Raw genomic sequence first — 13,270 nt, 5'->3', positions numbered from 1 at the left:
CTTTCCCCTGTCTCCGGGTAATACACAGCATACATCTCTCCATACTGTGTTTGGTTTAGCCCCCATGCGTTCTTTTCCCTGTCTCCGGGTAATACACAGCATACATCTCTCCATACTGTGTTTGGTTTAGCCCCCATGCGTTCTTTCCCCTGTCTCCGGGTAATACACAGCATACATCTCTCCATACTGTGTTTGGTTTAGCCCCATGCATTCTTTCCCCTGTCTCTGGGTAATACACAGCATACATCTCTCCATACTGTGTTTGGTTTAGCCCCATGCATTCTTTCCCTGTCTCCGGGTAATACACAGCATACATCTCTCCATACTGTGTTTGGTTTAGCCCCCATGCGTTCTTTCCCCTGTCTCCGGGTAATACACAGCATACATCTCTCCATACTGTGTTTGGTTTAGCCCCATGCGTTCTTTTCCCTGTCTCCGGGTAATACACAGCATACATCTCTCCATACTGTGTTTGGTTTAGCCCCATGCGTTCTTTCCCTATCTCCGGGTAATACACAGCATACATCTCTTCATACTGTGTTTGGTTTAGCCCCATGCATTCTTTCCCCTGTCTCTGGGTAATACACAGCATACATCTCTCCATACTGTGTTTGGTTTAGCCCCATGCATTCTTTCCCTGTCTCCGGGTAATACACAGCATACATCTCTCCATACTGTGTTTGGTTTAGCCCCCATGCGTTCTTTCCCCTGTCTCCGGGTAATACACAGCATACATCTCTCCATACTGTGTTTGGTTTAGCCCCATGCGTTCTTTTCCCTGTCTCCGGGTAATACACAGCATACATCTCTCCATACTGTGTTTGGTTTAGCCCCATGCGTTCTTTCCCTATCTCCGGGTAATACACAGCATACATCTCTCCATACTGTGTTTGGTTTAGCCCCATGCGTTCTTTCCCTATCTCCGGGTAATACACAGCATACATCTCTCCATACTGTGTTTGGTTTAGCCCCATGCATTCTTTCCCTGTCTCCGGGTAATACACAGCATACATCTCTCCATACTGTGTTTGGTTTAGCCCCCATGCGTTCTTTCCCCTGTCTCCGGGTAATACACAGCATACATCTCTCCATACTGTGTTTGGTTTAGCCCCATGCGTTCTTTTCCCTGTCTCCGGGTAATACACAGCATACATCTCTCCATACTGTGTTTGGTTTAGCCCCATGCGTTCTTTCCCTATCTCCGGGTAATACACAGCATACATCTCTCCATACTGTGTTTGGTTTAGCCCCATGCGTTCTTTTCCCTGTCTCTGGGTAATACACAGCATACATCTCTCCATACTGTGTTTGGTTTAGCCCCCATGCGTTCTTTTCCCTGTCTCCGTTCTTACCACTTAGATTGTAAGCTCTTCGGGACAGGGACCCCTTTTCCTATTGTTACTGCTATGTCTGAAGCATGTCTTCCCATTATGTCTTATGTCCCGTATATTACTGCTGTGATGCGCTGTGTACCTGGATCTCGCTATATATATAAAGATACATATACATACATACATACACACACACATACACATATACACACATATACACACATATACACACACATACATACACACACACATACATACACACACATACATACACATACATACACACACACACACACACACACACACACACACACACACACACACACACACACAGACAGTGATATTGTGCCTGGCTTAATATGTAGGCTGCAAACGTACGAATGGCTGAGGCTTATTAAAAGAAGTCCCTTCTCCATAAAATAAAGGGATCTGGGAATTGTGCGTTTTTGTAAATAAGAAATAGTGGCGCTGTGGCTGTGAAAAATACAAAAGTAGCGATAATTGGGGGTATAGACTGGAGTAACATTGCAGATACTCGCTCTCACTGTACAATATGATTCCCATGAACATAGTGTGCAGGTTTCAGCTGGCCTCTGTCCCAGGGTCCCTGCCTCATATTGCTCTGTGTGAATGGGTTAATCACCCCAGGCTGATTTCCCTCGTATGAACGCAGGGTGTCAGATAATCCATACGACCTCTAAACAAGGTGACCTCCCCCCGTCTGTCTGCTTCTGTCCTTCTGACTCATTACCCCGGCTGTGTGAGGGGACCGCCAGATATACACCCCCATCCAGCCTGTATATAGAAGCACGGGATATATATATATATATATAATGTGTGTGTGTGTGGCCCCCTTTCCCTATGCCTAAGGTAGACTACACGTGCGGCTGTCCTTGATGCTCACAGGAGGCCTAAGCCTCCGCCACTGGGAGCCTGGGGTGAGCTTTCTCCTTCCGGCAGAGCCTCCACCTGTGAGGGATCCCAGCGTGGGCGGGATAACCCCTCACAGGAACTACCACAGAAATTAATACACACACAGGTATATAACGAGTATTTACAGTACACACACACACACAACACAATAACAGTATCCCAGTGTAATACCCACAGTGTAGCCCAGTGCCCCAACGTAGTGAGGGTGCGGTGGCACCAATAACCCTGGTGTCCTTCCCAATGTCCGTCCCACCCAAGTGTGAGCTAGCGCTGCCCCTGTGGACTGTTGGTGCTCTTATAGATACCTCCCTGGGCACTCCTGTATTCCGGTGCAGCTGAGGAACTAGAGGGTCAGTCCGGTCCCACGACGTGGGGCCTCCAATAATCCCCTCACTCCTTACGCATCCGGACCGGCTTGTGAAGTGCGAGCTCCAGCTGGAGGGTCTCACACAATGTCTACAGGTCCCTGGCCTGGTCCCAGGCCGCAGGGCACCGCCTGGCCGTCCGCTCACCGGTGCTATAGTACCACTCTGTACTAAGGGGAAGCGTCCCTATCCTGTGGCCTTCCCTACAATACACAAGCTATGGTGACTCAGGACCTAAGGGGCAAACCTAGGCCTAGTCTAGGGAAGCACTGCTCCCTGGACACTTGCCATGTCTGTTGCCTTCCGACTGGCGCGCTGGCTCAGTTCGCGCTTAACACAAATCCTGCTTCTTGAGCCTTATTGGCTCGACCTGCCCATGTGGTGCCTACCCTAAAGGAGCCTGGGACTTGTAGTCCCGTGCAGCTCTTGCGGAGCCATCTAGCATGGCCGCTGCACTACGCATGCGCATCTCCTGCATCGTGCATGCGAAACATCCAAGATTGCCACCGTCTGCACCGGATCGCTCCCCGATCGCGCGGGGCTCCGGCAGCTCATAACCAACTGGCTCCCCTTCCTGCACCAGAGGTAAGAGGGAGCTCGGATATATATATACATACACTGTACATACATGCACATCCCCAGCCAGCCTGTATACAGTATGGAAACATGTGAGCTGTCAGCAGACAATGGAGCATTTCGCTCTCTATTTCCTTCCTTACTATTAAACAGCCCCTTCTTCCCCACTTCCCAATCCTACAGGAAACGCGTTTTGCAATTTCAAGCCATTTTCATTCATTGGCTGTAGTAGATTACTTTTGCAGGGGGGCTGTAGTAGATTACTTTTGCAGGGTGGCTGTAGTAGATTACTTTTGCAGGGTGGCTGTAGCAGATTACGGTTGCAGGGTGGCTGTAGTAGATTACTTTTGCAGGGTGGCTGTAGTAGATTACTTTTGCTGGGTGGCTGTAGTAGATTACTTTTGCAGGGGGCTGTAGTAGATTACTTTTGCAGGGTGGCTGTAGTAGATTACTTTTGCTGGGTGGCTGTAGTAGATTACTCTTGCAGGGGGGCTGTAGTAGATTACTTTTGCAGGGTGGCTGTAGTAGATTACGGTTGCAGGGTGGCTGTAGTAGATTACTTTTGCAGGGTGGCTGTAGTAGATTACGGTTGCAGGGGGGCTGTAGTAGATTACGGTTGCAGAGTGGCTGTAGTAGATTACGGTTGCAGGGTGGCTGTAATATATTACTTTTGCAGGGTGGCTGTAGTAGATTACGGTTGCAGGGTGGCTATAGTAGATTACGGTTGCAGGGGGGCTGTAGTAGATTACTTTTGCAGGGTGGCTGTAGCAGATTACGGTTGCAGGGGGGCTGTAGTAGATTATTTTTGCAGGGGGGCTGTAGTAGATTACGGTTGCAGGGTGGCTATAGTAGATTACGGTTGCAGGGGGCTGTAGTAGATTACTTTTGCAGGGTGGCTGTAGCAGATTACGGTTGCAGGGGGGCTGTAGTAGATTACTTTTGCAGGGGGGCTGTAGTAGATTACGGTTGCAGGGTGGCTGTAGTAGATTACGGTTGCAGGGGGGCTGTAGTAGATTACTTTTGCAGGGTGGCTGTAGTAGATTACGGTTGCAGGGGGGCTGTAGTAGATTACGGTTGCAGGGGGGCTGTAGTAGATTACGGTTGCAGGGGGGCTGTAGTAGATTACTTTTGCAGAGTGGCTGTAGCAGATTATGGTTGCAGGGTGGCTGTAGTAGATTACGGTTGCAGGGTGGCTGTAGTAGATTACGGTTGCAGGGTGGCTGTAGTAGATTACGGTTGCAGGGGGGCTGTAGTAGATTACTTTTGCAGGGGGGCTGTAGTAGATTACGTTGCAGGGGGGCTGTAGTAGATTACTTTTGCAGGGTGGCTGTAGTAGATTACGGTTGCAGGGTGGCTGTAGTAGATTACGGTTGCAGGGGGGCTGTAGTAGATTACTTTTGCAGGGTGGCTGTAGTAGATTACGTTGCAGGGGGGCTGTAGTAGATTACTTTTGCAGGGTGGCTGTAGTAGATTACGGTTGCAGGGTGGCTGTAGTAGATTACGGTTGCAGGGTGACTGTAGTAGATTACGGTTGCAGGGGGGCTGTAGTAGATTACGGTTGCAGGGGGGCTGTAGTAGATTACAGTTGCAGGGGGGATGTAGTAGATTACGGTTGCAGGGGGGCTGTAGTAGATTACGGTTGCAGGGGGGCTGTAGTAGATTACGGTTGCAGGGGGGCTGTAGTAGATTACGGTTGCAGGGTGGCTGTAGTAGATTACGGTTGCAGGGGGGCTGTAGTAGATTACGGTTGCAGGGGGGCTGTAGTAGATTACGGTTGCAGGGGGGCTGTAGTAGATTACGGTTGCAGGGGGGCTGTAGTAGATTACGGTTGCAGGGGGGCTGTAGTAGATTACTTTTGCAGGGGCATCTACATCTACTAGGCATCTACAGTGGTGGGAAACGTTCGGGAACCCCTTAGGATTTTCCCATATTTCAAACCTAAATTGTTATTTGATCTTAATCTAAGGCCCTATAATAGATAAAGATAACCTGATCAAACAACCCATGAGAACATGATACTTTTTCATAATTTATATATCCACAAATGATTAAACATTCAGTATCCGTGTGTGTGTGACCGTTTCAGATTCAGTACCTGGTGGCGCCCGCTTGAGCAGCAATGACTTCAGCTGCGCGTGTCCTGTAACTGCCGGTCAGTCTCTCACATCGGGTTTGAGGAGTTTTGGCCCATTCTTCCTTACAGAACTGCTTCAGCTCAGTGACATTTGCGGGCTTCCTTGCATGGGTAGCTCACTTCAGGTCCTATCACATTTCGATGGGTTTTAGCTCCGGACGTTGACTAGGCCATTCTAAAAGGCAGAATTTCTTCTTCTGCAGCCATTCTTGTGTATCTCTGCTTGTACATATAGGGTCATTGTCTTGCTGTATGACCCACTTTCACTTAAGGTTCAGCTCATGGATGGATTGGCCTGACATTCTCCTCTAGAATCTTCTGATACAATGCAGAATTCATGAGACTTCCGGTGACGTCGGGGAGGATGGCAGTGTGAGGAGCAAGCTCCCGAGCCCCTCCATTAGAATAGCGCAACAAGCATAGAGCACATAGGGAAAAAAAGAAAGAAAAGTTTGAAATTAAACAAACCAAGCCTCCTGGACTGAGCCCCGTGACTCACAGAGCTCCGATGTGCTCGCTCGAGGCTTCGGTGAGTGTTTGCCTGTGCTCGGGGGGGCCTCTTGCGGGCGCCAATCCCCTGCTGCGGACCTTCCCCCTCTGACGGCCGCGTGACTCGGCCTCGGCTGCGGGACCGGAGGAAAGAGGCGGCGAGGTCCCGTGTGCTCCGTGGAGCACAGATAGAAGGGGAGCCGGAGGAGAGCGGGGACGGACCCCCCCCCCCCCTGGGTTTGCAGAGCCACACGCGGTAGCCTCCCGCGGCTGGGAGGAAGAAAGGAGAAGACCCCCCCTGGACAAGGTACTAATCTAAATAAGGTACCAACCTGAGCTGGGACCCTGGGGAGAGGGGAGAAAACTGGGAAGATATCCCCTAACTAAGGGAGGCATAGTCCCCAGCCACGTGGCGAGCAGGGAGGAGGCAGCCATTTTGAGAGGGTAAGCAGAGGCACTAACACCCCACAAAAGTGCCTAAGGAGCGGACACCCTGCCTGTTAAAAGTCCATAATCCTACTGCTAGAGCCACAGGGTCACAATGCAGAATTCATGTTTGTGTCAATGATGGAAAGCCGTCCTGGTCCTGAGGCAGCAAAGCAGCCCCAAACCATCACACTCCCACGGTTGGGATGAGGTTCTTCTGTTCAAACACAGTTTTGGTTTTCGCCAAACATAACGTTTCTCATTGAGGCCAAAAAGTTCTACCTTTGACTCGTCTTTCCAGAGAACTTTGTTCCAGAAGTCTTGTGGATCATCTTTGTGCTCTTTGTGAACTTCAGACGGGCAGCAATGCTCTTTTTACAGGGCAGTTGTTTCCTCTTGACTATCCTTCCATGAACACCATTCTTGTTCAGTCTTTTACTGATAGTTGAGTCATGAACACTCACATTAGCCGAGACGAGAGGGACCTGCAGATCCTTGGATGTTGTATGGGGTTCTGTGTGACTTCCTGGATGATTTGTCGGTTTGTTCTTGGAGAGATTTTGGCCGGACGACTGCTCTTGGATAGAGTGACTGGTCTTGAACTTTCTCCATTTGTATACTATCGGTCTGACAGTGGATTTGTGGAGCCCCAAATCCTTAAATGTTTTTTTTAACCCTTTCTAAACTGATGAACATCAATAACGGCTTTTCTGAGGTCCTCAGACATTTATTTTGATTGTGGCGTGACGCGTTTCCACACACCTGTATGGTGGAGATCAAACTCACAATGTTTCTGATCTTTATATAGGGTGGGGCCTCCCAAACTCACAATGTTTCTGGTCTTTATATAGGGTGGGGCCTCCCAAACTCACCCCTGAAGATCTACCTAATTATTTAAACACCTGATTCTTATTATCCCCTTTAATTTAGCTGATATAACCAGGATTTCACTTTTATTTACTCTGTTTGTCTAATTCATGCACAATATTATATCAAAAGTCATGGAATTGGTTAATCTAAACCTATTGAATATTTAAGAAAAGACTGGTTTTGATTTAAGAGGGTTCTCATGGAAAACGATGGTATTACCGTAGTTATCATTGTGGGCCACACACTTTTTTTTCTCGCCGCTGTTGTACTCGTTCAGCAGAAAAGGAACTCCTCACATTTCCCCCGGGGACACAGAAAATGTCGTCGGATAATTGACCATAAGGCAGACTGTCGTCATGGTCTGTGCCCCAAAAAATGGACCAGTGGTCAAATCCGTGGTTATGCACAGACCCCGTAAACTCTACCACATCTAACATTATCACATCCTTCCTAATCACACAGGGCTGCCTCGTGTCTACGCGATGCATTCCTACAACAGCCAGGCCTGTGTGTCAAGGGCAATCCATGCTAAGAGACGTTGTTATCTGCTGTGTCTCTCTCCTGGTTAGAATGTCACCGCAGTGTCCTGGTTAGAATGTCACCGCAGTCTCCTGGTTAGAATGTCACCGCAGTCTCCCGGTTAGAATGTCACCACAGTCTCACGGTTAGAATGTCACCGCAGTGTCCCGGTTAGAATGTCACCGCAGTCTCCCGGTTAGAATGTCACCGCAGTCTCCCGGTTAGAATGTCACCGCAGTGTCCCGGTTAGAATGTCACCGCAGTCTCCAGGTTAGAATTTCACCGCAGTCTCCTGGTTAGAATGTCACCGCAGTCTCCTGGTTAGAATGTCACCGCAGTCTCCTGGTTAGAATGTCAACGCAGTCTCCTGGTTAGAATGTCACCGCAGTGTCCCGGTTAGAATGTCACCGCAGTGTCCCGGTTAGAATGTCACCGCAGTGTCCCGGTTAGAATGTCACCGCAGTGTCCCGGTTAGAATGTCACCGCAGTGTCCCGGTTAGAATGTCACCGCTGTCTCTCTCTCTTCCTCCTCCAGAGCAGCACGCGGTGGACGAGCTCCTTGCCTCTTACGTGCAGGGTGTGGACATAGATGGACAGGTGCTGTTTTACCTGGAGATGGCGCAGGTGAGATGGGGGAAGGGGGTGCGTGTTGTGTTTTAGGGATCCCCCTATACTCTCTCAGCGTTTATTCCATGTGCACATGTGGTCAGGTCACAGAGACCCCTAACCTGCGCTCCCCCGGGGCGCCGGTGTCACTGACACCCTGTGTGTCCCAGTTATAGTGTGAGCCGTGGTCAGGTCACAGAGACCCCTAACCTGCGCTCCCCGGGGCGCCGGTGTCACTGACACCCTGTGTGTCCCAGTTATAGTGTGAGCCGTGGTCAGGTCACAGAGACCCCTAACCTGCGCTCCCCGGGGCGCCGGTGTCACTGACACCCTGTGTGTCCCAGTTATAGTGTGAGCCGTGGTCAGGTCACAGAGACCCCTAACCTGCGCTCCCCGGGGCGCCGGTGTCACTGACACCCTGTGTGTCCCAGTTATAGTGTGAGCCGTGGTCAGGTCACAGAGACCCCTAACCTGCGCTCCCCGGGGCGCCGGTGTCACTGACACCCTGTGTGTCCCAGTTATAGTGTGAGCCGTGGTCAGGTCACAGAGACCCCTAACCTGCGCGCCCCGGGGCGCCGGTGTCACTGACACCCTGTGTGTCCCAGTTATAGTGTGAGCCGTGGTCAGGTCACAGAGACCCCTAACCTGCGCTCCCCGGGGCGCCGGTGTCACTGACACCCTGTGTGTCCCAGTTATAGTGTGAGCCGTGGTCAGGTCACAGAGACCCCTAACCTGCGCTCCCCGGGGCGCCGGTGTCACTGACACCCTGTGTGTCCCAGTTATAGTGTGAGCCGTGGTCAGGTCACAGAGACCCCTAACCTGCGCTCCCCGGGGCGCCGGTGTCACTGACACCCTGTGTGTCCCAGTTATAGTGTGAGCCGTGGTCAGGTCACAGAGACCCCTAACCTGCGCTCCCCGGGGCGCCGGTGTCACTGACACCCTGTGTGTCCCAGTTATAGTGTGAGCCGTGGTCAGGTCACAGAGACCCCTAACCTGCGCTCCCCGGGGCGCCGGTGTCACTGACACCCTGTGTGTCCCAGTTATAGTGTGAGCCGTGGTCAGGTCACAGAGACCCCTAACCTGCGCTCCCCGGGGCGCCGGTGTCACTGACACCCTGTGTGTCCCAGTTATAGTGTGAGCCGTGGTCAGGTCACAGAGACCCCTAACCTGCGCTCCCCGGGGCGCCGGTGTCACTGACACCCTGTGTGTCCCAGTTATAGTGTGAGCCGTGGTCAGGTCACAGAGACCCCTAACCTGCGCTCCCCGGGGCGCCGGTGTCACTGACACCCTGTGTGTCCCAGTTATAGTGTGAGCCGTGGTCAGGTCACAGAGACCCCTAACCTGCGCTCCCCGGGGCGCCGGTGTCACTGACACCCTGTGTGTCCCAGTTATAGTGTGAGCCGTGGTCAGGTCACAGAGACCCCTAACCTGCGCTCCCCGGGGCGCCGGTGTCACTGACACCCTGTGTGTCCCAGTTATAGTGTGAGCCGTGGTCAGGTCACAGAGACCCCTAACCTGCGCTCCCCGGGGCGCCGGTGTCACTGACACCCTGTGTGTCCCAGTTATAGTGTGAGCCGTGGTCAGGTCACAGAGACCCCTAACCTGCGCTCCCCGGGGCGCCGGTGTCACTGACACCCTGTGTGTCCCAGTTATAGTGTGAGCCGTGGTCAGGTCACAGAGACCCCTAACCTGCGCTCCCCGGGGCGCCGGTGTCACTGACACCCTGTGTGTCCCAGTTATAGTGTGAGCCGTGGTCAGGTCACAGAGACCCCTAACCTGCGCTCCCCGGGGCGCCGGTGTCACTGACACCCTGTGTGTCCCAGTTATAGTGTGAGCCGTGGTCAGGTCACAGAGACCCCTAACCTGCGCTCCCCGGGGCGCCGGTGTCACTGACACCCTGTGTGTCCCAGTTATAGTGTGAGCCGTGGTCAGGTCACAGAGACCCCTAACCTGCGCTCCCCGGGGCGCCGGTGTCACTGACACCCTGTGTGTCCCAGTTATAGTGTGAGCCGTGGTCAGGTCACAGAGACCCCTAACCTGCGCTCCCCGGGGCGCCGGTGTCACTGACACCCTGTGTGTCCCAGTTATAGTGTGAGCCGTGGTCAGGTCACAGAGACCCCTAACCTGCGCTCCCCGGGGCGCCGGTGTCACTGACACCCTGTGTGTCCCAGTTATAGTGTGAGCCGTGGTCAGGTCACAGAGACCCCTAACCTGCGCTCCCCGGGGCGCCGGTGTCACTGACACCCTGTGTGTCCCAGTTATAGTGTGAGCCGTGGTCAGGTCACAGAGACCCCTAACCTGCGCTCCCCGGGGCGCCGGTGTCACTGACACCCTGTGTGTCCCAGTTATAGTGTGAGCCGTGGTCAGGTCACAGAGACCCCTAACCTGCGCTCCCCGGGGCGCCGGTGTCACTGACACCCTGTGTGTCCCAGTTATAGTGTGAGCCGTGGTCAGGTCACAGAGACCCCTAACCTGCGCTCCCCGGGGCGCCGGTGTCACTGACACCCTGTGTGTCCCAGTTATAGTGTGAGCCGTGGTCAGGTCACAGAGACCCCTAACCTGCGCTCCCGGGGCGCCGGTGTCACTGACACCCTGTGTGTCCCAGTTATAGTGTGAGCCGTGGTCAGGTCACAGAGACCCCTAACCTGCGCTCCCCGGGGCGCCGGTGTCACTGACACCCTGTGTGTCCCAGTTATAGTGTGAGCCGTGGTCAGGTCACAGAGACCCCTAACCTGCGCTCCCCGGGGCGCCGGTGTCACTGACACCCTGTGTGTCCCAGTTATAGTGTGAGCCGTGGTCAGGTCACAGAGACCCCTAACCTGCGCTCCCCGGGGCGCCGGTGTCACTGACACCCTGTGTGTCCCAGTTATAGTGTGAGCCGTGGTCAGGTCACAGAGACCCCTAACCTGCGCTCCTCGGGGCGCCGGTGTCACTGACACCCTGTGTGTCCCAGTTATAGTGTGAGCCGTGGTCAGGTCACAGAGACCCCTAACCTGCGCGCCCCGGGGCGCCGGTGTCACTGACACCCTGTGTGTCCCAGTTATAGTGTGAGCCGTGGTCAGGTCACAGAGACCCCTAACCTGCGCTCCCCGGGGCGCCGGTGTCACTGACACCCTGAGTGTCCCAGTTATAGTGTGAGCCGTGGTCAGGTCACAGAGACCCCTAACCTGCGCTCCCCGGGGCGCCGGTGTCACTGACACCCTGTGTGTCCCAGTTATAGTGTGAGCCGTGGTCAGGTCACAGAGACCCCTAACCTGCGCGCCCCGGGGCGCCGGTGTCACTGACACCCTGTGTGTCCCAGTTATAGTGTGAGCCGTGGTCAGGTCACAGAGACCCCTAACCTGCGCTCCCCGGGGCGCCGGTGTCACTGACACCCTGTGTGTCCCAGTTATAGTGTGAGCCGTGGTCAGGTCACAGAGACCCCTAACCTGCGCTCCCCGGGGCGCCGGTGTCACTGACACCCTGTGTGTCCCAGTTATAGTGTGAGCCGTGGTCAGGTCACAGAGACCCCTAACCTGCGCTCCCCGGGGCGCCGGTGTCACTGACACCCTGTGTGTCCCAGTTATAGTGTGAGCCGTGGTCAGGTCACAGAGACCCCTAACCTGCGCTCCCCGGGGCGCCGGTGTCACTGACACCCTGTGTGTCCCAGTTATAGTGTGAGCCGTGGTCAGGTCACAGAGACCCCTAACCTGCGCTCCCCGGGGCGCCGGTGTCACTGACACCCTGTGTGTCCCAGTTATAGTGTGAGCCGTGGTCAGGTCACAGAGACCCCTAACCTGCGCTCCCCGGGGCGCCGGTGTCACTGACACCCTGTGTGTCCCAGTTATAGTGTGAGCCGTGGTCAGGTCACAGAGACCCCTAACCTGCGCTCCCCGGGGCGCCGGTGTCACTGACACCCTGTGTGTCCCAGTTATAGTGTGAGCCGTGGTCAGGTCACAGAGACCCCTAACCTGCGCTCCCCGGGGCGCCGGTGTCACTGACACCCTGTGTGTCCCAGTTATAGTGTGAGCCGTGGTCAGGTCACAGAGACCCCTAACCTGCGCTCCCCGGGGCGCCGGTGTCACTGACACCCTGTGTGTCCCAGTTATAGTGTGAGCCGTGGTCAGGTCACAGAGACCCCTAACCTGCGCTCCCCGGGGCGCCGGTGTCACTGACACCCTGTGTGTCCCAGTTATAGTGTGAGCCGTGGTCAGGTCACAGAGACCCCTAACCTGCGCTCCCCGGGGCGCCGGTGTCACTGACACCCTGTGTGTCCCAGTTATAGTGTGAGCCGTGGTCAGGTCACAGAGACCCCTAACCTGCGCTCCCCGGGGCGCCGGTGTCACTGACACCCTGTGTGTCCCAGTTATAGTGTGAGCCGTGGTCAGGTCACAGAGACCCCTAACCTGCGCTCCCCGGGGCGCCGGTGTCACTGACACCCTGTGTGTCCCAGTTATAGTGTGAGCCGTGGTCAGGTCACAGAGACCCCTAACCTGCGCTCCCCGGGGCGCCGGTGTCACTGACACCCTGTGTGTCCCAGTTATAGTGTGAGCCGTGGTCAGGTCACAGAGACCCCTAACCTGCGCTCCCCGGGGCGCCGGTGTCACTGACACCCTGTGTGTCCCAGTTATAGTGTGAGCCGTGGTCAGGTCACAGAGACCCCTAACCTGCGCTCCCCGGGGCGCCGGTGTCACTGACACCCTGTGTGTCCCAGTTATAGTGTGAGCCGTGGTCAGGTCACAGAGACCCCTAACCTGCGCTCCCCGGGGCGCCGGTGTCACTGACACCCTGTGTGTCCCAGTTATAGTGTGAGCCGTGGTCAGGTCACAGAGACCCCTAACCTGCGCTCCCCGGGGCGCCGGTGTCACTGACACCCTGTGTGTCCCAGTTATAGTGTGAGCCGTGGTCAGGTCACAGAGACCCCTAACCTGCGCTCCCCGGGGCGCCGGTGTCACTGACACCCTGTGTGTCCCAGTTATAGTGTGAGCCGTGGTCAGGTCACAGAGACCCCTAACCTGCGCTCCCCGGGGCGCCGGTGTCAC

At 54.5% G+C, this 13,270-nt stretch overlaps 1 protein-coding gene across 8 annotated transcripts in view; it reads left to right on the top strand.

The window, feature by feature from the left end:
• LOC142483065 (rho-related BTB domain-containing protein 2-like) overlaps window positions 1-13,270 on the top strand; it is a 200,594-nt gene that overhangs the window by 159,225 nt on the left and 28,099 nt on the right. For 7 of the 8 annotated variants that reach the window (XR_012797212.1, XR_012797211.1, XR_012797210.1 and 4 more), the window contains one exon: window positions 8,179-8,267. Coding sequence is in view for 4 of the 8 variants with exons in the window: in XM_075583146.1 (XP_075439261.1) it covers window positions 8,179-8,267 (89 nt within the window). In the remaining 4 variants the exon portion in view is untranslated. The remainder of the gene's footprint in view (window positions 1-8,178; window positions 8,268-13,270) is intronic. The other variant, XR_012797213.1, reaches the window with a different exon arrangement.

Source organism: Ascaphus truei, unplaced genomic scaffold (assembly GCF_040206685.1).
Source record: "Ascaphus truei isolate aAscTru1 unplaced genomic scaffold, aAscTru1.hap1 HAP1_SCAFFOLD_293, whole genome shotgun sequence".
In the NCBI taxonomy this organism is placed as follows: domain Eukaryota; kingdom Metazoa; phylum Chordata; class Amphibia; order Anura; family Ascaphidae; genus Ascaphus; species Ascaphus truei.
This window is presented reverse-complemented; position numbering and strand designations above follow the sequence as displayed.